The sequence below is a fragment of the Ornithorhynchus anatinus genome, chromosome 13, assembly GCF_004115215.2.
Source record: "Ornithorhynchus anatinus isolate Pmale09 chromosome 13, mOrnAna1.pri.v4, whole genome shotgun sequence".
NCBI lineage: Eukaryota > Metazoa > Chordata > Mammalia > Monotremata > Ornithorhynchidae > Ornithorhynchus > Ornithorhynchus anatinus.
The window spans coordinates 16,113,774-16,140,579 of record NC_041740.1 but is presented as its reverse complement, the minus strand read 5'-3'; the positions used below and the strand labels follow the sequence as shown (position 1 = coordinate 16,140,579).

The window sequence follows — 26,806 nt, the reverse complement described above, 5'->3', positions numbered from 1 at the left end:
GTCCGATAGATCACATACCTCCTCATATTCAAAGCCCTCCTGAATTCCCATTCCCTCCAGTAAGTCTTCCTTAATCCCTGCACCCCAAGTTATATCAATCCATTAGAAATCTCTAGCCCCCATAGGTTCTATGAACGTCCTTCCTCAAAATTTAGGGATGTGTATTCAGGTATTTCTTTTGATTAATGTGTTTGTAAATCTGTCTCTCCCCCTAAACTCCTCATGGGCAGGGAACGTGTTAATTCTTGTGTTTTACTTCTCAAGTGCTTGGTTCAGGACACTGCTTTCAGTGTCCACATAATAAATGCTATTTGTACTTCTATGAGATCATCTTTATAGAGGAGATGGAGGCTTCTGTAAGGTTGCCAGATGTTTCGGTTCCATAAAGTTACTTAGATACGTAGTCGCTGATATGGGCTACACAAATGTTTACTTATGGAGTAGAGGAGGAGTGCACTTAAAGGTGAACTCTCCTCAAACCTAATCCTCCCTCTGCATAAAGAGGTCTCAGGCTGTGCTAGAGAATCCTGTTAGCTAAACTCACTTGCCACACCTCGTGTCTTGCTCTCAGATGGTCTGTGTTGACCCTTTGCAGCACATGTGGATGCTCCTTTTATGCTGGACCTCTGTGCCCTTTGAATTTCACCTTTCAATCCCATGGGATTCTGAAGTTTGGAGCAGTTCCTTGGGTGGGGTGGGAAAGTCATCTGGAGCCAGTTGAGAACTGGTTGATCACTCCCTATTGTCTCAGAACTAATTAAAATGGTCCTTTTCACCATGAAGCATCACTGCAGTTTTGTAGCCAAAGAGGTTTGTGTGTGAGAAGCCCTCCTCTGACCTGGGTGTATTCCTCTTTCTCTAAGAATTTTTCTGTTCATATATGGTAGATTCTGTTTTGGGATTTGGCTCTTAATGTTTATGGAACTTTTTTCTGATTATTTCTATATTTAGCTTGGAGTTATGACCTACACTGATACAGGGAAACTCAGTCCAGAAACTCAGTCGGCTATTGAACAAGAAATAAGAATACTTTTAAGGGTAAGATTGACCTTTCCTGGAACTTTATTTAGAGATTATATGAACAAACCTTTAAATCCGTATAAATCAGTTCACTAGTTGGGCCAGAGTCTTCATTAGAATTGGTTTTTCTTATTCACATTCCTTAACTCTGGTGTATTCTGTTACTGCATTCTCTGTGCCCAAGTGGACAGAAAGAAGGGAGGGAGGGCAAAAAAAAAAATGTTGGTATTTGTTAAGCGCTTACTAGGTGCCGAGCACTGTTCTAAGCGCTGGGGGAGATACAGGGTCATCAGGTTGTCCCACCTGGGGCTCATACACTTATAATCCCCATTTAATAGATGAGGGAACTGAGGCACAGTGTAGTGAAGTGACTCGCCCAGTCACACAGCTGACAAGTGGCAGAGCCGGGAGTCGAACTCATGACCTCTGACTCCGAAGCCCGGGCTCTTTCCACTGAGCCACGCTGCTTCTCCAAGAGGTGGGAGGATGACAGCTGGGAAGGGGGAGCCCTAGAGGAAAGTGACAAACTGGGGACTGGAAGAGTTGGTGCTGGGTGGGTGCCAGCAGCACCATCAGGAAGAGGAGGAGAGACAACTGGCAAGATTTGGGGAGCTAGCCTGAAAGGGCAGGAGCCAGCCAGGCAAAGGTGGAAAAGAGAGTCTGAAATGGTGAGTGTAGGGTGGGGTGGAGGGGGACACAGTGGGCCATTTCAGCCCATTGTCTTGCTCTGGTAGTGGGACCATAAGATGCAAGAATCAAGAGAGAAGTAGCAGGAGAGAGAAAAGTAGAGAGGAGAGTGGCAAACTGGAGAAGGGAAGGCCAGGGACAGAGAGGGTATGGAGGAATAGGAAATAGGAGACACCAGATGTTAAGAGAAAATGGGAGGACAATGTAAAGAAAAAGTGAAACAAGGAAAACATGCATATACTTAGGCATCAGTTGGTTTTTAGCCAGGTCTTTTTAAGCAGCATTTGATTGTCTTTTGCTTATCCCAGGCCACTGAAATACAAATTTTTTTTTGTTTTGCTTGTTTTGGGTTTTTTTTTTTTACCCTAGTCCTGAAATGCTTTTATTTCTCAGGTGCTTGAATTAAAAGTGTTTTAGTTCTAAGTCCCAATTTTGTCATTTATCATTGTGTGTCTTCCTGAATATTGAGGTTAGGCTGCTCTATCCAGGATAGCCTTTCTTCTATTTTTCAGAGATCCAGTGCCCTTCCCCAGTCCTCAGGGACCTCATAGCTTACTGAGGGCTTTAAATGATAGCTAATGCCTTTGCAGTGATGTCTACTAATGTTTTTAAGGGCTCTAGCAGTTACTCATTTCAGTAAGCTCTGCTGATTTGCATACACATGTGTTAAATACTCTTGCACCATTCTTCTTTAGTCTATTTTGACTGTTTAGGTCAAGAGAACGTTAAAAGTCTCTCCACTGTTTTTCTGTCTTATCTGGAAGGAGGTGACATTTTCCTAGTCTAGTGGAAAGAGCGCACTGGCTTGGGAGTAAGAGGAGCTTGGTCTGTTCTAGCTCTGCCACTTGCCTCTGTGTGACCTTGGGCAAGCCACTTAACTTTTCTGTGCTTCAGTGTCATCGTTTGTAAGATGAGGATTAAATACCTCCTCTCCTACCCTGGGGGACAGGTTTACCCCAGAGCTTGGTACACAGTGAAGTGCCTAACAGATACATTATTCTTCACAGTAGTAGTGGTAGTAATATCAGCCCCAGTTCCTGGCGAGAAGCTGCTATTCAGTTGTGTGTCTGCAGCTTTTTTGGGGAACTAGCCAGTCTGCACTGCAATGTAGCACTTTTGCCACTGTGTGGACCTGGTCTAGTTTAAGAACTGAACCACCTTTCCCATTTGGAGTCTGTTTCCTACTGGTTCTGTGCTAGCGAACAATGTTTGGAAAGTGCTATAGACCTGAAAGTGAGCGTACTCAGCAGTTCATTTTCAAAACCTTTTTTCCATCCCCTGAGGAATTTTCATTTGGATGGCCAGCAGCAGCACCCATCCACCTGCAGCCTGGAGTAACCAGCTGGGTTGAACCCCCCAGTATCCTTGGGTTGAGTTCATGTCTCGAATCACCTCAATACCCTACTTATTACATCTCCTTGATTAAGCAACATTCTGACTCCACTTCATTTTCTTTATCTCTGAACCTGGGAGATGCATCTTAAGTTGACTGAGATGCTGGGTAACGTATCCAGTGTTTTTAGGGAGGGAAGGGTTAATCTTGGATTTTTTTATTTTTTTTTTAAACACTCATCCAAGTCACGAAGGTGAGTCTGGAACTAAACAGCATTCCCAAAAGCACAAGTTTTAATCTGTGAGAACCATGCTTTTTTCTTTACCCCATCACTTTTCAGGCACTAAATTCACAAACCTCTTGATATATAGGTTGTTTGCCCATTAAACATTCTAAAAAAGCTAACTTTTTCAGATGTTTTGATTCTAACTTCCAGTTTTTCATTTTAGGATTCATATGAACGAGCAAAAAACATTTTAAAGACGCATGCAAAAGAGCATAAGAATTTAGCAGAAGCTTTATTGACCTATGAGACTTTGGATGCCAAAGAAATTCAGATTGTTCTTGAGGGGAAGAAACTGGAAGTGAGATGATAAACCTGTGATGTGGATTCTTAACTTACAAGAACATAAATTCAGCGATGCAGGAGTCTCCTTAGGCAACATCGCTCATTTTCTTTCTTCCTGATGTGTGTTGTAATGCACCAATGACATTTAAAAGTTATCATACACTTTCTTGTGAGTCTTTTGTTACATGTATCTAAATGTTCTTACTCATAAGGGTGCTTAGAACAACTGAGCTTCCTCTAGCAAACAATATAGTAGAAATGAAGACATGTCGGACTGAACTCAGCTTGTTTGAGAGACCTCAATCTGATCTTGTTGGAAAGTGCAATGCTGTAGTGTTTCTTTAACTTACTCTTCACAGATGACTGAGTTGCTAGAATTAGTTCTAACTATCCTCCTTAATTTGTGTGGAATATCGTGAACTCAAAACTTAAAAGGTTTATTAATAGAACTCAGAACCATCAATGGACTAGCACAGAAGAGATGCAAACCATATTTCTACTTTTATCAGCAGGAAAATGCAGTAAAAAGCACCAAGTGGTACTGCAGAAATGCAGTTTACCCAAAATAGTTACTTTGGCTAGGAAGAAGACTGTGCAGACACACATCAAAACTCAGAAAAGCAAAATCTTTTTTTCACTGTCCATAGGCTCCACAGGGCTGTTTCCAATCTCTTGTTCAGAGGTGAGAAAAGGACCCTTAAAGTGTGGGCACTGACACAATTCCACTAGATAACAAACCATTCAGCTACCAAGATACCCATCTGATTCCTGTTAGCTTTTGCTAAACATTAGAAGAGTTGGATGTTCATGGGATGTCAGAACGCGACAAGAGAATATGCACCATGTATGCTTACTGATAAAATTCTTGTATGCTTTAATTCAGTAGACAAGGGTTATACTGTACTTACAAAAGAATTTCCAATTGGAGTGGTTTTATGATTGTCTGCATTTCAAAACTGCCCCTGCAAAAAGTACATGGACTTGAATGGAAAGGAGGGGTGTAAGTGAAGGGAGACTTTTTAGAAGATATTCTTGCCATTTAATCTTGAGTTTCATCCCTACTAGTTTAGTTTAACATTGTATTAACCTCCTACTTCAGTAATGTGATCAATGTCAAATTCTCACAGGAAGGTGATCATTTTATTTGTAGATTTCATATTAGTTGGGAGAAGTAAAAATACATCCATAGATAACAGACATTTAAAACTAGAAATGGGCTTTAGCTTAAAAGAGGTAGTTTATACCAGCGAATGTAGAAAAATTTCTATCAGGACTGAACAAAAGGGTTTTTTGGTTATTTTTTTCCAATCTGCACTAATGGATCCCTGTTTTTAGCAGAGAATGCGGTTTATTTTTCAGAACTGCTGAATATGGCTTTCTATGTGTTTTGCTATGTTTTTCCAATTAGTTTTGTACAGTGTCATTTCTGGCATATTGTGAAAGTTCCTCAAGACTCTTGCTATAACAGTTTCACAAGGTGGTAGCTGACCTGTTTCAGATATGGGAACTTGCTTCAGATAAACCTAGAAACAACATGCTTTGCCTTTTGTTTCTGGAACAATAAAAGATCCATTTTAATTACAGGTTCGTGGTTTTTCTTTTACTGTGGATTGATAAATGTAAGGCTTATTTTGGGTAATTGAAAATTGAAATGTATTTAAAACAGGTAAATATAATAAATATCTTTATATTAAATATAATATAAATAATATAATTTATATTATAAATATAATTTTCATTTTGTGAAAATACTCTGTTTTCCTCATCAGGATTTCTAGTTGTATTAGAGTTGTTTGTACTGCCTTTGAAAAATGGATTAGAACCCAGGTTCTCTGTCTGCCAGGTCCATACTCTTTCCACTAGGCCATACTGCTCCTATTTTATACGCACTTTATTCTGTTAGAAAACTGGGATGGATGGACCATTGGTCTGACCCAGAAGAGTACTGCCTATGACTTTTAACCAACCTCCAAAGTAGCAGGAAAACAAACAGGTAGACATCCTATCTTGTCAGCTGTAAAGCATGCTTACCTGATCTTTGCTTTCATATCTTTCCATCCTTTTCCACTTTTTGAGATCAGCTTGTTTCTGAAGTTCTGGCCACTTCCTTCTCAGAGGAGAGGCCTAGGAGGAGCAGAGTGGGAGGAAAAGCCTTTTTTAAAAGTTACCAAAAGAATAAAAACCAATAATCCTAGTTCAAAACATTAAGTAAAAATGATGAATCCAGAGGCTAACTTTTCAATTTTGAGTTCCGAGGTGTTCTTACCAAGGGTAGGATTTTATCCATGATTGGGCTGAAAAGACCGATCGCTTCTGCATAGCGCACTTCGACATGCTGCTCTTATCTGTGATTGTGCATTTGTCTGTGGTCCCGAATGCCAGTTTCAATTTTACCTGAGTATTATGTTTTCCTGATCTACAGTAGTCATCCCATTCCCAAGTGCAGCATTCCAAGCTGCTCTGGTTAGTGAGGCGGTATCCTAACAAACCAAGCCTGTGCCACAGTGGGGGAGAGATCTTCAGTCCTCTCTGTTAACAGTTAGTGTATTTCAAATCATCATACAGTAGCTGTTTGCTATTCTGCTGTCATGCATGTTCCTGAGCACAGAAGGAGTGTCAAGCCCATTACCTTGGTGTTATCAACTCATTTCTCTCATTTAACCCACGCATTCTGTCACCAAATCCAGTTGGCTCGACCTTCATAACATCACTAAAACCACCCATTGCTCTCCATCCAAACTACAACCAGCTGATCCAAGGATTTGTCTTATTCCTCCCTGCCTCCTGTCTCTTCCCCACTCCAGTCCACACTTCATTCTGATGCATTGATCATTTTTCTACACAACCATGAAGTCCATGTTTCCCCACTCCTTAGTAACCTCCAATGGCTTGCCTGTCCACTTCCACTTCAAACAGAAACTCCTTACCCTCGGCTTTGAAGCACTTTGTTCCATCCTAACCTACTTCGCTGATCACCCCCACACACTCTGTTCCTCTAGCACCAGCGTACTCCCTGCCCCCCACTCCCGTCTCAGTCTTGGCACCGACCCCTTTCACGTGTCATCTCCCTGGTCTGGAACCCTCTCCCCTCCTTCAAAACGGTATTAAAGTCACATCTTCTCCAAGAGGCCTTTCCTGATTAAGTCCCCTTCCCCCCACCTCCCTCTCTGTTCCTCACCTATGCATTTGGATCTGCAACCTTCAGGCATTTGATATTCGCCCCAGCCTCTACTCCAGAGCACTTATGTAGATATAATTTAATTATATGTTGTAAATTATATTAATGTCTGTCTCCTCTAATCTTCTTATAGGCAGGGAATGTTTGTGCTAACTCTGTTGTATTGTGCTCTCATAAGCACTTAGTACAGTGCTCTACACATTCATTCAATAGTATTTATTGAGGGCTTACTATGTGCAGAGCACTGTACTAAGCGCTTGGAATGAACAAGTCAGCAACAGATAGAGACAGTCCCTGCCGTTTGACGGGCTTACAGTCTAATCGGGGGAGACAGACAGACAAGAACAATGGCAATAAATAGAATCAAGGGGAAGAACATCTTGTAAAAACAAAAGTGTTCAATAAATACCAATGTTTGGTTGATTTTAAGGAGAATGTTTTTGATGTATTCTGTGGCAAAGAAAAGCCTCAGTTAATACATTTCTTCCTTCAGTTCAGAATGACAAGGAACCCAGCTTAGAGAAGGAAAGTGGGGAGCAGAAGAGAGCATTTCCTCTTTCTCCTATGCTCAAGTTTAAAGGTAGAGAAGGATCCGGGCAGGTAGTAACACTGGGGCATCACTAAAGTCTTCAGTCACACACAGACACAGTGAGCCTTGAACAAGGATGCATACAACAATAAGATGATAGTTGTTAGATGCTTACTAAGTGCCAAGCACTGTACTAAGCACTGGGGTGAATGCAGTCCAATTCACACAAAAGAAAAGCAGGAAGATAGATGTAGAGGCACAGATAAACAATATCCTTTTGAAGTACGTATCCCTAAAAATGTCTGCAATTTTTAAGAGATAAAAGTCCGAGACCCTCTACTTGCAAATGTCTCCTAAAACAGCATCATAATAACAATACTAACGATTGGGGTATTTATTAAGCACTTAGTATGTCCTAAATACTGTACTAAGCAATGAGGATACAATTCAATACACTCAAAGAAGAGCAGACACAGAGAAACATATGAACAATATCCTATTGAAGTATGTACTCTTCCTAGATTTGTCATTTTTAAGAGAAAAAGCCAAGACCCTCTATTTCCAAATGACTCATAAAACTGCATACCACTACCACTGATAAGTGTGGTATTTGAGTGCTTACTAATGGCCAAGCTCTATACTAAGGGCTGGGGAAGATACAAGATAATCAGTCTGACACAGACCTTGTCCCACATGGGGCTCAGTCTAAAGGAGAGGGAGAACAGGTATTTAATACCCATTTTACAGATAAGGAAACTGAGGCACAGAGAACCCACAGTGAATAAATGTCTAGCTCACCGCCAACATCCCGCCTCTGACCTGGAATACCCTCCCTCTTCATATCCATCAGACAATTACTCTTCCTACCTTCAAAGCCTTATTGAAGGCACATCAGCCCTAAAAGGCCTTCCCTAAGCCCTCATTTCCTCTCATTCCAGTCCATTCTGCGTCACTCTAATCTGCTCCCTTTTTCACCCTTCTCTCAGTCCCACAACACTCATGTACATTTCCGTAATTTATTTATATTACTGTTTGTTTCCCTCTCTAGACTGTAAGATCACTGTAGGCAGATAGTGTTTCTACCAACTCTGCTATACCATATTCTCCCAAGCACTTACTGCAGTGCTCTGCGTATGGTAAGCCCTCAATAAATATGATTGACAAAGTTGCTACCTGGAGAAACTTAAACAGCAGTCAATTACTTCAGTGATTCTAAAATAGGGTTCAGGAAGGATGCTGGGGACCTTACTGGCCACTGCACCTAAGTAATTAAAAAGGGTAAGCGCTTTTTGAAGGGCTTAACAATGTACCCTCACCTTAATTCTTTTCCAATGACTGTCAAATCTTTCTTTTAGTCCATCTGCACGATTTTCTTACTCAGATTTTCTCTCTCTCTCTTCTCCCCCACCCCGCCCACCCCCACCCCACTCTGCTAAAATGACATCCATGAATGAAGAGATGCTTATTTGGTTGTGTGCATTTTGATTCTAATACAGAAAGGCAGGGTCTCTGCAGCCTATTGAAGAAGAGCAGATTACAGACAAATAGGGAAATGCTGGTGCCTTTGGCTAAAGAATATATGCAAATCTCTATCCCATTCTAGCAAGTAAAACGAATACAACAGAGGAGAGTTTTCACTGATTTTATATACCGGTAGACTTCGGGATATAGCACTTTGAAAATTATAGCCTACAGCACAGTTCTTTAAAACTGTGATTTAAAATGAAGGGCGGTTGGAAAATGACAACGCGGTGTGCTTTTTTTTCCGAATGGTAAAGTAGGACACGTACTGTGATCAACTTGCAGCGATCAGGAATCGGTAACGACCTTTGAAAAGCAGCTTTGGGAAGATGGTGACAGCAGGAGGAAGGAAGGAAAAGAGCAGGAGGCAGAGACAGCGCAACCATCCGGCAGGGGGCGAGCTTTACCTGCATGTGATAATAATAATAATGTTGGTATTTGTTAAGCGCTTGCTATGTACAGAGCACTGTTCTAAGCGCTGGGGTAGATAAAGGGTAATCAGGTTGTCCCACATGGGGCTCACAGTCTTAATCTCCATTTTAGAGATGAGGTAACTGAGGCACAAAGAGGTGAAGTGACTTGCCCACAGTCACACAGCTGACAAGTGGCAGAGCTGGCATTTGAACCCATGACCTCTGACTCCCAAGCCTGTGCTCTTTCCACTGAGCCACGCTGCTTCTTATGTGATGGAGAAGGCAGGCTCAGTCACACAGTATCCTCAGCCTCATGTGCTCCCACTAAGCAAATCTCACTGTCAGTTGCATCACGTAGTGTTCACATCAAACTCGGACAGCATTCTGCTTGGTGGCTAGAGCCCAGGGAGTCAGAGGCCCTGAGTTCTAATCCTGGCTCTGCCACATGTCTGCTGTGTGACCCTAGGCAAGTCACTTCACTTCTCTGTGTCTCAGCTACCTCATCTATAAAATGGGGATTAATAGTGTGAGCCCCATGTGGGACCGGGATCAGGTCCAACCTGATTAACTTGTATATACCCCAGCGCTTGACACATAGTAAGTGCTTAACAAGTACCATTATTATTATTGTTATTCTCTCACCCCTTCAGCCAATTCTAGCACTTATGAATTTATTTCTACCTTCCTCAACACTTACGTTTAATATACGTGGACTCGATTACAATTTTAACCACAGCTTTTTAATTCCCAAATCTTGGCTGGTGGTGGAGAGATCATAACCTCATCTGTTTTGACAACATGCAATGATGCACTGGATTGCCAAGTTTTCAAACAATAATGGTTGTGTCCCTGGATAGTATGGAGCATGGGGGTGGTTGTAACGAATGTCGCCTGGCCTGTGCATGCACTTGCCTCTCCCTACCTCCCCAGGGATGTTGTGAGGATAAAACAGAGACGCAGCGTGGCTCAGTGGAAAGAGCATGGACTTGGGAGTCAGAAGTCATGGGCTCGAAAGCCAGCTCTGACACTTGTCAGCTGTGTGACTGTGGGCAAGACACTGAACTTCTCTGTGCCTCAGTTACCTAATCTGTAAAATGGAGATTAAGACTGTGAGCCTCATATGGGACAACTTGATTATCCTGTAAATCTACCCCTGCGCTTAGAACAGTGCTCTGCACATAGTAAGTGCTTAACAAATACCACCATTATTATTAAAATGAGAAGACTTCTAAGAAGTGTTGAGGGAGAAAATGCACTAAATTCAAGATATTAATATAATCATTTTCCCTCTACTTTTCTCACCATGTAGTCTACCTTCCTATTTTTTTATGGTCTTTGTTAAGTACTTACTATGTGCCAGGCACTGTACTACACACTGGGATAGGTACAGAAGATTGGACACAGTCCACGTCCCACTATTAATCCCCATTTTTCAATTGAGGTCACTAAGGCACAGAGAAGTGAAGTGGTTTGCCCGAGGACACACAGCAGACAAGTGGCAGAGTCAGAATAAAACCCAGGTCCTTCTGACTCCCAGGCCCGTCCCCTATCCACTAGGCCATGCTGTTTCTCCTTATACTTGTTCAGTGTGTTTTTAGTGCCTTCTGCCTGGTAATGAGAAGTATTAATTGCTACTGATTAACTTTAGAGGGAGCAGGACCATGGCAGGGATAACTGTGACTGCACTCCTCCTGCTCTCTGTCAAAACCTTTGGATGCTTTCAAAAGCATTTCTGCTGAAGGCAGGTTGCAGCTGCCAAAACAGATAACCACTAGTGATATGGCTACCACCCCATCCGACTCCAACTCTCTCCTGTCCTGCCATGTTCAAGTCATTCAATCAAACAGCAAACCCCTTCTCCATACCCCAACAGGATGGAAGGGCACAGCTCCAAAACCAACAGCATTGTCCTAAGACAGGGTAGCAAAAATGCAGACATTAGCACCACCTTCCCCTGATGTGTTCCAGACATTGGAAATATCCGCCAAATCCTACTGAATGTGAACTCCGCAGCAAAGATATTTCCTTTACTTTTTCTTGTGAAATGAAGTTCTAGAAATCCCCTGCCCAGTTCCTGGAAGAAGCTGCCGCAGCTAACAGGGTAGGAAAGGAGAGAGAGCCTGGGGCCTCAGGGGCAGGGAATCAAAAGGGAATGGTGGCCAGAAGGCCCTGGGCGCCAGCTGACAGCTCATCAGCTGTTTCAGAATCTTCCCCCTCCTTGCTTGGGTTCTCCCAGAACAGAGGTCAGCAGTCTCTTTTTGCCAAAGAGCCCAACAACGATGAAACTCTTGAGCAGTTGGTGCACAAACAGGTAAAGTGGGCGACTAACACCGCCCCCAACATGATGTTGTGACATCACACGGCATACTGCACGGCACAATGATGCCAAGTGGATGCTTCATAGGACTATCTGAAGGGGATGGGAAAGTGGAATGGAAGTGAGGGAGGAGGAACAGGATAGGAGAAGAGGGCAAGGGAGGGGGGAAATAGGGGAAGGGGAGAGTGGGAGAAAATGAGAATGGAGGTGCAATGAGCAATGCTGGAAATGGCCCTCTTGGGGGGTTAGAGGGAGGCCCTAGTTGGGGACCCAGATCTGTGGCCTTCTGAGAGTTGGTGCCCACCTGCCCTGCCCGACAGAAAGCCCTGGGAAGGTGGCCCACTGCCAAATCCTTCTCCCCTCTCTCCCTCCTCTGGCCTCTGGCCACAATGGGCCAGCAGGATCCCAGCGCCGTCTGCCAGTGCCTTTTTGTAGGTTGAGGCTGCAGTTATGTGTGTGATGGCGGCCTTGTGCACTACAGGGAGTTCAGCGTGGGGCTCCCCACCTTAGCCGAAGGCTCCACTCAGGGGTAAAGTGGGTAAGCCAGGAATTAGTGGGAGAAAAGAGCAAATACGTTGCTGATAAAGGAGAACCTTCTTTTGGGAGCAGACCACTGACTGCCTCATTTTGTCTTTCCTAAGAGTCTCAGGACTTGTTCACAATGAGCTGGAGAATATGAAGTGTCAGATCTGGGTGGAAGTTGAGGGGTTGGAGATGAGGTAATGGATCTTGGAGGAGGGAGAAAAAGGAGATGAAAGTAAGGAGAGATAAGAGTTACGTTTATTGATACCAAATTCAGTTCATAACCATCTTTTTCTGTTCTTGACTTTGACGCCATTTATGCTCACCTTCTCGGTAGTGACCGTGGCAGGGAGTGCTATGAATCTAATATGCAATGCAACACTGGATCAGGCCAAAGTCCCACCCAAACCCAGCATTCTTCCTCCAACAATGACACCCCAGGATACTTTTTTTTTAAAAAAAAAATGGTATTTGCTAAGCACTTACCATGTGCCAGGCACTATACTAAATGCTGGGTAGGCATAAGTTAATCAGGTTGGACACCGTCCATGCCCCACATGAGGCTCACAGTTTTAATCCCCATTTTACAGATGAGGTAAATGAGGCACAGAGGAGTGAAGTGACTTTCCTATGGTCACCCAGAAGACAAGGGGTGGAGCCAAGATTAGAACACAGGTCCTTCTGACTCCCAGGCCCATGCTCTATCCAATAAGCCATGCTGCTTCTCAGATGGCATTTGTTGCTGTCCATGACAACCATCCCCCTGACTGGGGGTTTTCTAAAATCCTTCATTTTCCCTTTAATAATCTATAATGAGTTTTGGGGGTCCTTTGGAGCTCCTTCTCTCCCACACCGGGAGTGGGCCGGGGCAAGCATTTTAACACGTACCACATCTCCCAGGGCAGAGACTCAATTCTGTTTCTCTTCTCACCCAGCATCTTGGGCATTTACACCTCATCACCCTGGTACCTAGAGACAGGCCAATTGTCACCTTCTTAACTGACTTCATCAAGCTTGGCATTTTGAAGGCATTTTTCTTAAGAGCATTTGAAATGGAAATTATTGGAGCAACATTCCCTTTATAAACTCTCGGCATTTGGAAAGGGCTTTAATTGCTAACTAAACTGCTAGTAAAATTCCCCATCAGTTACATTTCTGTCATTCTGCTCTTAAAAGCATTAGCCTCCTGCTCCTCTTTAATTGCCTCTTCTTGGGTTATTGGCTGGAACGAACTGTTGTGTTCCCCATTTGGACACTTTTTTCCTCTGGCCTGGCAAGGGAATTGACTAGATTATCCAATACCATAGTTTTTTCCATCACTAACTACTACAAAAGTTGCATAACTTTCAGAACTGGCATTCCTCCTTTCCCGGTATTCGCTTACTTTCTGCAACTGCTGATAATCTTTATTCCTGCCCTGCAGATGCCTGTCTGAAGTGCTATGTCACAGAGAGGATGATTAACAACAGTGAATGGGGGAGGGAAGGCAAAGAGGTGTAAGGAATAAAGTTTTCCCATTCTAACAAACCATGAAGTAACTGAATGTAGCCAGCCTCCAAGCATCAAAGTTATGCTCACCTCAACGCAGCTACCTTGTGTGGGTTATGTGAGGAGAATGAGTGACAACAGGATACTTAAGCAACTGCTGAACGAACAGCTGGAATTGAGAAACTGATAGCAAGGAGGGCAGAGGAAACATTTCAAAGACAGTAAAACAAGGCCTCAGACAGAGCTGCATCCCAACTAAAAACTGGAAGTCCACTGCTGTGGACAGACCAGCATGACATAGTGACATCAAGAAAGGAGTGGCTCTTCTCAAGCAAAAGCCACATAAGGAATGAGAAATATGACTGAAAAGGACTAAACCGTGCCAGGCACTGCAAACATACCCACACCAAGGGGCAGTTTGTGGTGGGGTGTTTTGTTTTGTTTTTTGTGTCTGTGTATGCCCACAATGTGGCTGGGGCTGTGGCCAAATCACGCAGTCAGAGGTGAATTTCACCATAAATGCTGTCTTCTTCAAATAGGAAGGACAACTCTATTTTCCATTCAAAATGCAACTGCCAAAGGTAGGTCGTTGCCCAGTTGTCAAGGGAATTTAAAATTGTGCTCAGGTAACTCAAACCTTCAAAGGGTCCTAGGGAATGCTTCAAGTTATCTAAGAGTTTGGGAGGAAGGCCAGGGATATTCATTTGCCTAATTGGACTTGCTGGAGCCTGTACACAGATAGCTAGCACATAGTAATCGTTTAACAAAACCATCATCATCATCATCCTAGTCAACATGTACTAGTTTTGGGTATTAGGAGGCTTAATAATGATAATAATAGTAATAATAATGATAATGGTGGTATTTATTAAGCACTTACTAGGTGCCTGGGGTAGATACAGTATATTATAATTATTATTATTACGGTATTTGTTAAATGCTATATGCCAGGCACTGTACTAAACTCTGGGGGAATACAAGCAAATCAGGTTATACACAATACCTGTCCCATGTGGGGCTCACGGTCTAAGTAGGAGGGAGAACAGCTGCTTCTGGGTTGTTATACACATTCTGCCTCAGAAAGGAGTGGAGAAGGAAGGGGAAGCAGAAGGGCCAGAGAAGACTGGGTGGGGAAAGAGCCAACAGCCGTGGGTTTTGAGGAGGCTGAGGCAGCAGAGATGGGAGGGACACAGCAGGGACTGGAAATGAAAAACAAGATCATACTACAAAGGACTTTTTAAAAAGCAAACGCTCCTCTCCAACAATTAAAACCATTTAATAATAGTGCTATTTGCTAAGTGCTCACTAAACTCCAAGCACTTTTTAATTTTTTTATGGTATTTGTTAAGCACCTAGTATGCGCCAAGCACTGTATAAAGCACTAGGGTAGATGCAAGCTAATCAGGTTGGATTCAGTTCATGTACCACATGGGGCTCACAGCCTTAAAACCCATTTTACAGATGAGGAAACTGGCTAAGTGCTGGAGTAGATAGAAGATAATCAGATCCCACCTGGGGCTCACAGCCTAAGAAAGAGGGAGAACAGGTATTAAATCCCCATTTTGCAGATGAGGGAACTGAGGCACAGAGAAGTTAAATGACTTGCTCAAGGTCACACAGCAGGTGTGCGTCAGAGCTGGCATTAAAACCGAGGTCCTCTGACTCCCCAGCCCAAGCTCTTTCCAATAGGCCACACTGCTTTAACCAGAGAACAGCATAAAGGGAAGCTCACACGCTGCTCTCTGACTTGAGTCCAGGACTAGTCAATGTAATGGAAGCCCCACCAAAGCCGATGTTAGTCTAAATAAAATGAATAATTCCTCTTCTTTCAGAAAAGCCCTATACTTTCAAACAATGAAGGACTCTGAAGTGGATGTTGAACTTTTACAATATTGGAAGTCTCAGTGAGCCATTTGGTAATACTCTTATCAGTTACCCGCCCCACCACCCTTATCACCATCAGAAGCCTAGGGAGAAAGGGGGTGCTTTTAGCCAGCATGTAGCCTGCTAGAGCGATCTGCATTGGATCCAGTGTCAACCAAGGCTGAGAGACTGGTCAGCCCTTGCATCTCTCAGCTGAATCACAGCTCCTCCATCCTGCCACCACCTTCAACACATTTTCAGATTCATTTTTCATAAGTAGCCTTAAGGTGTTGAGTTGGGGATGCAGGCTTGACAGTCTTTAATTCAATGGCACAAGCTAGGGTAGTTGTCATGAGTGAATAAGCCGGAGAAAGAGAACAAAAATGAAAAGAGCAGGCCAAAATCAGGCATGCCAAAACCAGAAAAGAGACCACTTCCCATGACAGAGCACACAACATGTCCATCTGACTACTTTTGCATTGTGCATTGGCTGAAGCGTTTCCATTTTTTACCTTTGACATTGATCTACTGGTTTCTTGGAGGTCCTACTATCAGAATTTCCAACAGAACAAAACACGTATCACTTTTCTGGGAACCTAAGCTTCATATCGCTGTGGTGAAAAGTTGTTTGTTTTCCAAAGTTTAGTCTTGCTGCTTCTTTCCTACTTACAGATCCTGTTTATTATGGATAATGATCTTGTTTTCCAGGCAAGTAATTGCACTCTGACTTCCCTGCACCTAGTGCAGTTGAGGAGGGCCCTCTCCTCCTGTAGAGTGGACCACGGAGAAGTCGAATCCTGGGAGCTCAAGTGAGCACATGTGTTTAACACACTGGAGAAAAAGTTCCCTCACAGGGCACGCAGACTACCCCAGAAGGAATCCCTGACATTATTTTCCTTCAGCATTTCTAGTTTTTATCGTCATTTTTTAGAAATAAAATTAGAGCTGGGTAAATGGTTGGAAAAACATTCAAAGCCATCCAAACTTGGCACAGTGGAGAGCTCCAAAACCAGATGTTCAGCTTGACATTCAACAACTGAGAAAACTCTAGTGGTGGTTGAGATTCCCAGAATGATGCAAGAGTAGCAGAAGTGCAATTATTCAACTTGGGGCAAAAAAAAAAAGAGAGAGGAAAAAAGAGAAAGGGAGAGTGTGTTCAGTTGGAGAAATGTTGCTGTAAGGAGCAGATAAGCCAGATCAAATAACTCTCTGGTTCCTGAAGCAACCACAGAGAGGCCAGAGTATACTGCCTATACTGCTGAAGTGTGTTATTTTTTCACATGTGGCTAAACGCCTTAAATGATTTAAACCCATCTCACTAGGGAAGGAGAAAGTGTATTCCAGTGCTAGGCTCCTGCCTGGCCTTCTCGTGTATATTCACCTATTCGCATTGAACCTTGGCTGTCTTGTAATTGTGCGGGGTTGCTCTTTCTCAGGTGGGCTACCCCACAAGTTTCCAGTTCACCATGATTATTCTGAATAGTAGACAAAGCCCAGTAAGAACATGCTATGAGATTAACATGGTGTCCAGACTGCTGGGATTATAAGTATGTAGTGGGGAGGCAAAAAGGCAAGGCAGGGTGTGTGCTCCTGCCACTGTGACGTGGATGAGTGGTTTTAATCTAGGAAGGAGAGGAAAAAAATTACCATCTGTTTCCAGTCCAGATCTTTAACCTTGTGGCTGAGACCAGCAGAGGTCCTTCCAAGGACTGTGGCCTGGCAGCTTCTCCACTATTGGGTATTGGATCCATCCTGCCTGCCTTCTGGCTCTACTCAGTCTGCCTCTAAGCACACCACCCGGAACCCCACCCAGGCACTTTCCTCTGGGGAACATCTCCCCATCCAATCCCCCTTATTGTAGCACCCAGCCAAGTCCAGTTCAACTCGCTGGTTGTTAGGGCAGTTTTGGACATCGCTAAATAGCTCCAAGATGCTCAACTTGGAAGTTGGGAGAGCTTAGTTCCTGGGAGAACCTGGGACATTATTTATCACTCAAAGACACACTTTCACTCAGTCCATACTTGATGTCCTTGATTCGCAGCCAAGTGGCAGATAAATGTTCCAGTAGTCATGCTTTTTAGTTTTGGTTTTTTTTCCAAAAAATTACCCACCAAATTTAACTCTACCAAGAAAACAAATTCTGTTCAATCCTGAACCAGTGGTCCTTCAGTGTAAGGTACATGACTACCTAGGTGGCACAAGGAAAACAAAAAGCAGATTCATTCACCATGTCAAAAGCTCCACCTTCTACTAACAGCGGTATGAAAGAAGCAAGGGTCACCTAGCTGAAAGAGAATGTTAGATCAATAAACAAAAGGCTGCCTTTCTATCCACCTGCTACTTTTCCAGTTCTCTCTCTTTTTCTCCCCCTCTAGACTGTAGGCTCACTGAGGATAGGGAATGTGTCTACCAACTCTGTTATATTTACTCTCCCAAGTGCTTAGTTCAGTGCTCTGCACATAGTAAGTGAATTGATTGATTCTACCATTTGTAGAATAGTATGGAATTTTTCTGGCACAATAACAAGAGGAAATGTTTTTGGGGTACTGTTACATTCATGTTTACCTCCATCAAATTTGTAGAGCTTTTTTTAAACATGGCAGGCCAAGAACAAATGGAACTTTGGCTCAGAAATTTGGCAGAGGTAATGAAAGAGGCATCAGACCCTCCTTCTTTTCCTGGGTGTGCTTCTCAGCTCCTTTTCTCAAAATGCAACTAAAGATACACCGGATCTTGAGAGATTCTCCCTTAACTGAAGTCAGGTACACCCAAAATTGGCACAAAATGATCCACTTTATTTTACCCAGAGACACCCCAAGTATCATGTGTGCAACAGGTGCTGGAAACAGGTGGGCATTTAAAAGGCAGTCTCTCCCCTACTGATGAGAAACAGCAGGGCAGGAAAGAGAGTTATATCTGGAAACAAGACAAAGGGTACTTCTCAGGAATGCAGGTTTTGATCCTTGGTGACACTTTCCCTTTCCAACTGAAGACAAAAACACCCAACTGGGCAATGGCATTCTAAAATAAGCATGGTGGAAATGTCTGGACAGGGGATACATCAACAGGGAGAGTTGGAGTGGGTGCAAAAGTCCACTTGGATCGCAACGCCCTCCCTGCTAAACATGCTGGAGAGGTGGGAGTGCAATAAAGTCCAGGTCAAAGATGGAAAAAAGCCTAGGCATGGTCCACCTTCCTTTTATTGACAATATTGCTGAAAATTCACTGAATCAGTCACTGGATAGTTACTGAGTGCCTATGGGTTGTAGCAAGCTGAACTACGGGATCCAAGTACTAATCCTGACAGAGAGGTGACAGAGATCAACTCCATTTCAGTTTGGTTTATATACTGCAACATCCCTGAATCAGCTGTCTTTTCCAAAGTGGCCCCAGCTGAGGTCATGATTTACATTTACACTTAATATTTTCGTTGGATTGTTAATATTACAGTTAATATTTTGGTGATATTTTCCACTAAGGGTAGAAACCCCAAGCTCCGTGGGGGCTGGGGAGCTGAGGGCTAAGGATGAAATATGAAGGGAAAGCAATTCCTTTGGGGAAAAAGGGTGGGGGAAAAAAAGCAGAAACGACTTCTCTGCCCCAAGTTTTTCCTCCCTTCAGTCCACACTGCTGCATACAACATCTTCCTAAAGCATTGTTTGGAGCACAACTCTGAATGTCCACTCCCTCCCTCCCAACCCACTAAATTTCTAATGATTTCCCTTCTGCATCAAGCTGAAAGTCCCTACCATTGGCTTCAGAGCTCATCATTAGCTTTGTCCAGTTTACGTTAACTCTCTTCACCCAGTCTTGGTTTCTGCCCAAGCTCACTTTCTAACTGCCCCTAATTTGACAGACTTCTGTATGACATGATTTTGTCATGCTTCGTGGACATGCCACATAATTTGGTGGCAACAGATGGTAGCCAAATGATGGGTGCTGGCCCTTCCTGGGGGGAAAAACTCTTCCCTCTTCGGAGAGATTCATTCCTCTGGGTGGGTCCCTCTGGGTCTCCCTTTCAGCCCATCATGTCCTCCTCCTCCTCCTCATGTCTTACTCTGAAACCACTCAAGGTCTGTTCCAGTCACAGGCTGAACTTCATATGTTGCTTTACCTGCTTTTTAAAATGCCCTTTTAGACCAGATAAATGAGAATGGAAAAAAATCTGTTGACCTTATTTTTCTTGACTTTAAGGCAAAATATATTTTTTTCCTGGCCTGAAATAGGGATAAAATTTAGAAGGAAGGAAGGAAGAGTAAAGGAGTTCTCAAGTGATCAAAGACGCTAAAGAGGATAAGGAAATTTGTTCCAAATCAAGTGTAAATGTGAACCAAATACATTTGCTTTTTAGAGATGCCACGGGATGGCGCCAAATCCCCGGTTTGAAGAGGGGCTGCTGTCCAGGGAGAGGGACTGAGAATAACTTGTGTTTCTTCATCTATTACTTTTTCTTTTCATTACTTTAGTTTCTTTCATCTACTGAATTTTCATTTCATCTTCAGGATTTCAAGATATTAGGAGAGACTGGGGGTGTAATCTTGGAGAGTGGTTATTACCTAATCAATAGCATTTATCAAGTAATAATAATTTATAATTGTGATATTTGTTATGCGCTTACTATGTTTCAGGCATGTACTAAGCACTGGGAGGGAATACAAGCAAATTGGGTTGGATACAAGCAAATTGGGTTGGACACAATCCCCGTCCTACTTCGGGCTCACAGTTTTAATCCCCATTTTACAGATGAGGTAACTAAGGCACAGAGAAGTGAAGTGACTTGTCCAAGGTCATACAGCAGACAAGTGGAATACCTACTCTGTACAAAGCACTGTACCGAGAGCTTGGGAGAATACAATAAATGACGTGATCCCTGCCTTCAAAATGCTTACAATTTAGCTAGTTTAAAAATATTTCCCCTCCACTCCTGAAAAGGGGGTCAAATGATGGATTTTGGGGGAAAAGGAGGGTCAGATGGACCTTTTTGGTACAGTGTGTAGTGAGAAGCAGTATGGCCTAGTGGAAAGGGCTGGGTTTGGGAGTCAGGGTACCTGGGTTCTAATCCTGGTTCTGCCACATGTCTGTGTGGCCTTGGGCAAATCACTTAACTTCTCTGTGCCTCGGTTGCCCCATCTGTAAAATGGGGCTTAACGTTATGAGCCCCATCTGGGGCACTGACTGTGTCCAACCTTTATTAGCTTGTACCTACACCAGGGCTTAGACTAGTGCCTGGCATAGTGCTAGCCCTTAACAATTGTCATTAAAAAAAATTAAATGGCACTTGGTTACTACTTACTAAACACTGTTTTAAATGCTGGGGTAGATACAAGATAATTAGGTTAGGCAAAGTCTCTGATCCACATAGGGCTTACAGTCTAAGTAGGAAGGAATATGATTTAATCCCCATTTTACAGATGGGGAAACTGAGACACTGAGAAATGAAATGACTTGCCCAAGATCACATGGCAAGCAAGTGGAGAAGTTGGAATTAGAACCCAAGTCCTCTGACTCCTAGGCCCAGGCTCTTTCCACTAGGCCATGTTATTTCTGATAATAAATGTTTAAATAAACCCATATCATAACTACAGAGTTAGAGCCTCCAATTCAAAGACAAGTGCTTCTTTGTTTTGAGGAATTCTCAGCACAAAGATAATCAAATTACCCAAATTAATCAACTTTAACTGATGTAGACAAAAATTTCTTTTGAAAACATGAAGTTTATCAATATCTAGTTTACAATTCCCACCTTACCCCAACATTAAGCTTAATATAAATTTATTGAATTGAAAAATGTTTTTGCACTCAGAATCCATTCCATCCCTCCAACCATGGAATGACATAACTTACTTGCAAGGAAAATAAGGGAAACAATTTCATCTAGAGGTAGCCTGTATGGAGGCAAATTTTCCAGACAACTGGGCCACCAAAAAACTTCAGTGAAAATTTGCCCATATGCTCTCAAGAAGCTGAGTGGCTGAAAAGGGTAAATTCAACTCTCTAAAATAATGAAAATATTTAATCAAATGATAAGTCATGACTATCAGAAACAATGCTGTTCAAATCATCAACAGTCCCGTCCGAGATCACCCCTTGCTCGAAGGATTTAGTACAGTACTCTGTACCCAGCAAGTGCTCAATAAATACTATTGAAATGGAAAAAAAAGTAAACATAAAGATCACACGACCGGCTCTTCATTGCTCTGGAAATTCTTATTCAGGCCCAACTTCATTTCCTCCTGCTTCAGCTGAAGGCCATTTCCCTGTTCTATCCCTGGTGGAACTGGGTAACTGCTGGTTACCTTCCTTTTAGAACAGCTAGAAAGCTTCACATTCCCAAAGCCTGTTATTGTCTCCCTTTAGTGAAACACTGAATGATCTCAGTTCCTTGAGTCTTTCCTCAGAGGTCCTACTTTCTAACTTTTTATGGGCTTTTGTGATTCTCCTTTGAGCCTTGTCCAAGTTCACCACATGTAGTCTACGTCTGGATACAGGACACTAGTAAAGTTCAGATGGGTGCTGAATATTAAGCAATTCTACATGTTACGCTCTTTTTCATGTATCATGACACTGAGCTCTCTCTCTTGAGAAGAGAACTCAGCCTTTTCAGTGTTCACCTTTACAATGCTTTTATTTAACCTGTAACTTGGTTCTTTATATTATAAACCCACAGTGAATTGTAGATTCCCCTCAGTCCTCAAGCAAGCCATTCTGGTGACTATAGCTGTTTCACTGCCAGAGTTCATTTTAATGGAAAGCCTAAATCTCATGAGCTGCACTTTCAGCCCATTTCCTCTTGTTGTGACCTAGATGTGGTGAGAGTACGACTCCTCTAGACTCTAAGCTCCTTGTGGGCAGGGATCATGTGTACCAATAACATTATATTGTACTTTCCCCAAATGGTTAATACAGTGCTCTCCACACAATAAGCGCTCAAAAAATACCACTGATTGACCATCATCCACAGTATAATGACCCTTCCAAAGCCATTATTAAGCTCTCTTCACAGTCTTTGTTTTCTACACTAAATAATCCAAATTTCCATGGTCTCTTGCTATATAGATTCTTCCTACATTCAGTTTAATTTTTTTTGTCACATTTACTCTGGACCTTCTTCTCCAATTTCACCATCATCTTCTTAAAAGAATACTGGACAAAGAGCCCTGAAGTAATTTGTAACTGTCAAGTAGTACATCTGTCATTCAGGATTATGGGAGGGAATTTTCAATCTAGAATCTAGAGCCTCTTTTATCTCTTGATTTTCCTCAAAAAAAAAAAAGGTCCAATGTGTACCTTTATAATGAAATTAAAATATCTTTCATTTTGACTATTTCAGTTTGGTAATTATCACATTATATTATTGCTCAAAAAATGTCATAAAGGAATGTTGTGATGCCTCCCAGAACAGGCATTTTGAGGCAGCTACCCAGTTGCTGAAAATTTAAGGGTTTTTCAACTGATACTGTAAGCTTAGAAAAGGGAACTTATTTGATTGGCTTTTAAATGTTATTAGAGCCTTTCAATGGGATTTATTTCTAAGGACAAACTATACTATGAACAGCATTTAATTGCTTTGTGGGGACTGCAAGTATATCCGGGCTGGGACCAAGATGGCAGGAAAGGTTTGCAATCAATTATTTATCTTTGATCAATTTACCTAGAGAGAGAGAGTTATTGTCCTTAATCTTCATGGATGACGCCACTGACAGAGTTTTTTCAAGCAGGCCAGTATGGCTGAATCTCTGCACACTTAAAAACCTTCCCCATAAAACTACAGTTGGGCATCTTTTCTGGTCTTCTCCCAGGCAGGAAAACACTGCTCAGACCCTTATACAGTGTGGCTGGGAAGAGATGTCAATTGATGGCCTAATTCTAATTTCCTATGTACAGCAAGTATAGCTCCCAAAAGGCTTTAAAATGGGTTTCGGGTATGTGACAGAAATATGGCCATGGGGACAGCAGAAGAACTGAGTGGTGAGCTTCCATGAATTTTATTAGCACAAATTCTATTTTCTTAGCTAAGAGTGGCTTAACTTTCCACTAAAAATGCAAATAAAATGACCATGATTATTAAAATTACCTGGATATGTACTGGATGAATCATCTCCCTAAGAATGTAAACATTCTTTAAGACTACCCTCAGTGTCCATGTATGTTCAAAATCAAATTTTCCTTTTTTTAATTTCCCACCTCCCTTCAATTTCTAAGGGAGAAGAAATCTTGCAGTTTAAACTGTAACTAGGCAAATGCTTTGGACAATTCCACATCCCATGTCGGTAAAAACAAGTTCACGGAAAATACTGTTTGCATCTGTCCTTTTGTTCTGAACTCATTTTTCTCATGTAACTCTGTGCAAAAGCCCATTTTTTAGATCATCTTTTTGGACAAACATTCCTCTTAAAAACAGAACTTTATAGCTTTTCTTTTTTTTCTCTTTTCTCCTTTTTCATCTTTTGTGAAAAGGGTTTGCAATGGAAGGATCTGGAAATTGGTAACTGGAAAGATGTTGCCAGTTCTGGTTTACAGGGAGACTTTTCAGCCCAAAATTCCTCTCTTTCTAGTCTCGCTCCTTCCTTTTCATTGCTCTTTCTCCTGCTTCCCTTTCCTCTTAATCACCTTCACTTTTTTGTATTCTTCTAACTTCTCCTTTCCCCACCCTTAGCCTAAATTTCTTCTTCCTTTCTATCTTCTTGCTGCAACACAGATTGGATTCTGATTAACCTCAAACCATCATCTACTTTAGGAAGAAATCACGAAGCAATACGACCCAAGGGAGAAGCAGCATGGCCTAGTGGAAAGAATACAGGACTGGAACACAGGACTGACAATCAGGTGACCTGGGTTTCTAATCCCTGCTCCTCCACTTGTCTGCTGTGTGACCTTGGGCAAGTCAATTAACTTCTCTCTGTCATTTTCCTCATCTGTAAAATGGGAATTAATATATGTCCTCCCTTCCCATTAAACTGAGAGTTCCATGTGGAACAGGGAATGTGCCTGATCTTATTGCTTAGTACCTACCTAGTGTTTAGCACATAACAAATACCACAATTGTCATTATGAAGTCAGTTTTCCTTCACCTCCACTTAAAAATATGCAACCAAAGGAGGTGATGTGATCCTAATCCCTTGGGATCTTTAAGTAAAAAACAGACAACATATACCCCGGATGGGTCAATCATTTGCTGGATCAAATGATTTCTCAAGATCCCTTACTGATCTATGATTATAGGATTCTCAAATTGATCTGGAAGGATTCTATGAAAATACATTCATGGAAACTCTAAACTGGACTGATGGCACTACAGTCAGTCACGTGAGAACACATCACATCTTCTATTTAAAAAAGACTCTGACTTATCTTCTGGGCCATATGTTTTTATTGGGTGGCTTGATTTTAAACTTTCCCATCCAGTGGTTTGGAAGATTTGGGGACCTATGTTTTTGGAGAAGGAATGAAAAACTTAGACCAAGTTGCTAAAATGAACAGAAAATGATCATTCTGACCTTGATGAGAGAGGTAGTAAGATCTCTCAGGGTTTGTGGAAGGAAGAGCCAAGGTCTTTCCTTATATACAATAATAGAAGGAAGTATTTGCTCTAGAATTTTTCTTTTTGGTAAACCAGAAATGTCCAACTCATTTCTGCATTTAGGCTACTTATGGGGTCAATCACTACTTACATTAGTAAGTTAACCATAATTTAAAGCTACAAATTACTAATAAATTCCTTATAAAATAGTGATTTAATAGTAATCATATCTCACCTTGACTACTGCATCCACCTCCTCTCTGCCCTTCCTGCCTTCAGCCTATCCCCACTTTTCACTCTGCTGCCCAGATCATTTTTCTTAAAAATTGTTCTGCACACATCTTTCTATTCCTCAAAAACCTACCCATCATTGCCCAGCCTTCTCTGAATCAAACAAAATCTCCATACCTAACCTACATAACCTCATTCATCACCCACTACAATCCAGTTCACCCACTTCACTCCTCTAGTATCAACCTGCTCCCTATTCCTAGATCTTGTATATCTCACTACTCACACCCTCCCTCTGGGCTGGAACTCCCCTCGGCCCCCTTCAAATCCAGACCCCCACACTCCCCTCATTCAAAGTCATATTAAAATCACATCTCCTTCAAAAACCCTTCCCTGACTAACCTCTTTTTCTCACCCTATATGGCCTCCCTTCTCTGTTGCCTCTGAATTTGGGTCTGTATCCCTTAAGTACCTTAATCATCACCCCACTCCCAGCTCCAGAGCAATTCTCCTTATTCTCTGCCACTTACCATATTTGTAATTTATTTTGATATCTGTCTCCCAGGGATCAGGTCTACTAATTCCATTGTGCTATAGTTCCCCTAGTGCCTAGTACAGTGTTCTGAACACTAAAAGCACTCAGTAAATACCACTGATTGATTGGTAATAATAATTGTGGTATTTGTTAAGTGCTTACTATGTGACAAGCATACACTAAGCACTGTGGTAGATAGAACATAAGCAGATGGGACACAGTCCCTGTCCCCCTTAGAACCCACAGTCTAATGGGGAGGGAGTACAGGTACAGATGAGGAAACTGAGGCAGAGAGAAGTTCAGTGACTCACCCTAGGTCACACAGCAGGTAAGTAGTGAAGCTGGGAATAGAATCCAGGTCTTCTGACCTCCAGGCCCATGCCGTTTCCAGTAGGCCACACTAGGGAGGATGAAGCAGGAAGGAGGAGAGTTGTCAGCTGCTGTGCTGGCTGAGCAAGTCATAGATATGATACAATCAGCTCTTAGTCTGCAATCAGATTATTCCCACTGACAATTATCTACACCTCTCTTGCCCTCTCTGACACAACCCACTTAATTTGCAGCTACATTGGGGACCATTTTTCCCTTTCCCTTTTTCACCTGTGTACTCTGTTCCTAGGACCCCTCACTACCACATTCTCCTTCCCTCCCTCTATCTCATGCTCGCATTCACACTGACCTCTTTCCAAGAAAAAAAAAAAGCAGCTCTAAGATAATAAGTGTTTGCCTATACTATTTAGGATCATTTAGATGCCTGCAAAAAATGGCAAGGTAAATGATCCAGTTTGGGTGCTGGGAAAATCCACGTGTCTTTTTTCAGGTACTCAAATAATTCTAAAATCAGCCCAGCAAATCCTTGGGGTTGTATAATTGCTTTTTACACTGAGAAGTGAGAAACCCTGGAGATTATCTGTGATTTTAAATTAGCCTTGCAAAGGCAGTTCTCTGTTCTGTGTATAACTGAGAGTGCACTACAGTTCTATTCCTTGCAGAAAGGGACTCTTTATCTTTAACTTTAACTAGGCTGGGCCAAGGTCAAACACTCCCTTCTATTTTGCAGGACTTACTCCCAGCTTTACAC

At 42.3% G+C, this 26,806-nt stretch overlaps 1 protein-coding gene and 1 long non-coding RNA gene across 3 annotated transcripts in view; one reads left to right on the top strand and one right to left on the bottom strand.

The window, feature by feature from the left end:
- YME1L1 (YME1 like 1 ATPase) overlaps nt 1–5,191 on the top strand; it is a 31,320-nt gene extending 26,129 nt beyond the window's left edge. The window contains exons 18-19 of the mRNA XM_001506428.5: nt 952–1,038; nt 3,490–5,191. Of these exons, the coding sequence (XP_001506478.1) occupies nt 952–1,038; nt 3,490–3,633 (231 nt within the window). The 3' untranslated portion in view covers nt 3,634–5,191. The remainder of the gene's footprint in view (nt 1–951; nt 1,039–3,489) is intronic.
- The window catches only part of LOC120638759, a 71,495-nt gene that overhangs the window by 19,963 nt on the left and 24,726 nt on the right, over nt 1–26,806 (bottom strand). For both annotated transcript variants that reach the window (XR_005660675.1, XR_005660674.1), the window contains exon 4: nt 5,640–5,732. This is a non-coding gene — a long non-coding RNA (uncharacterized LOC120638759). The remainder of the gene's footprint in view (nt 1–5,639; nt 5,733–26,806) is intronic.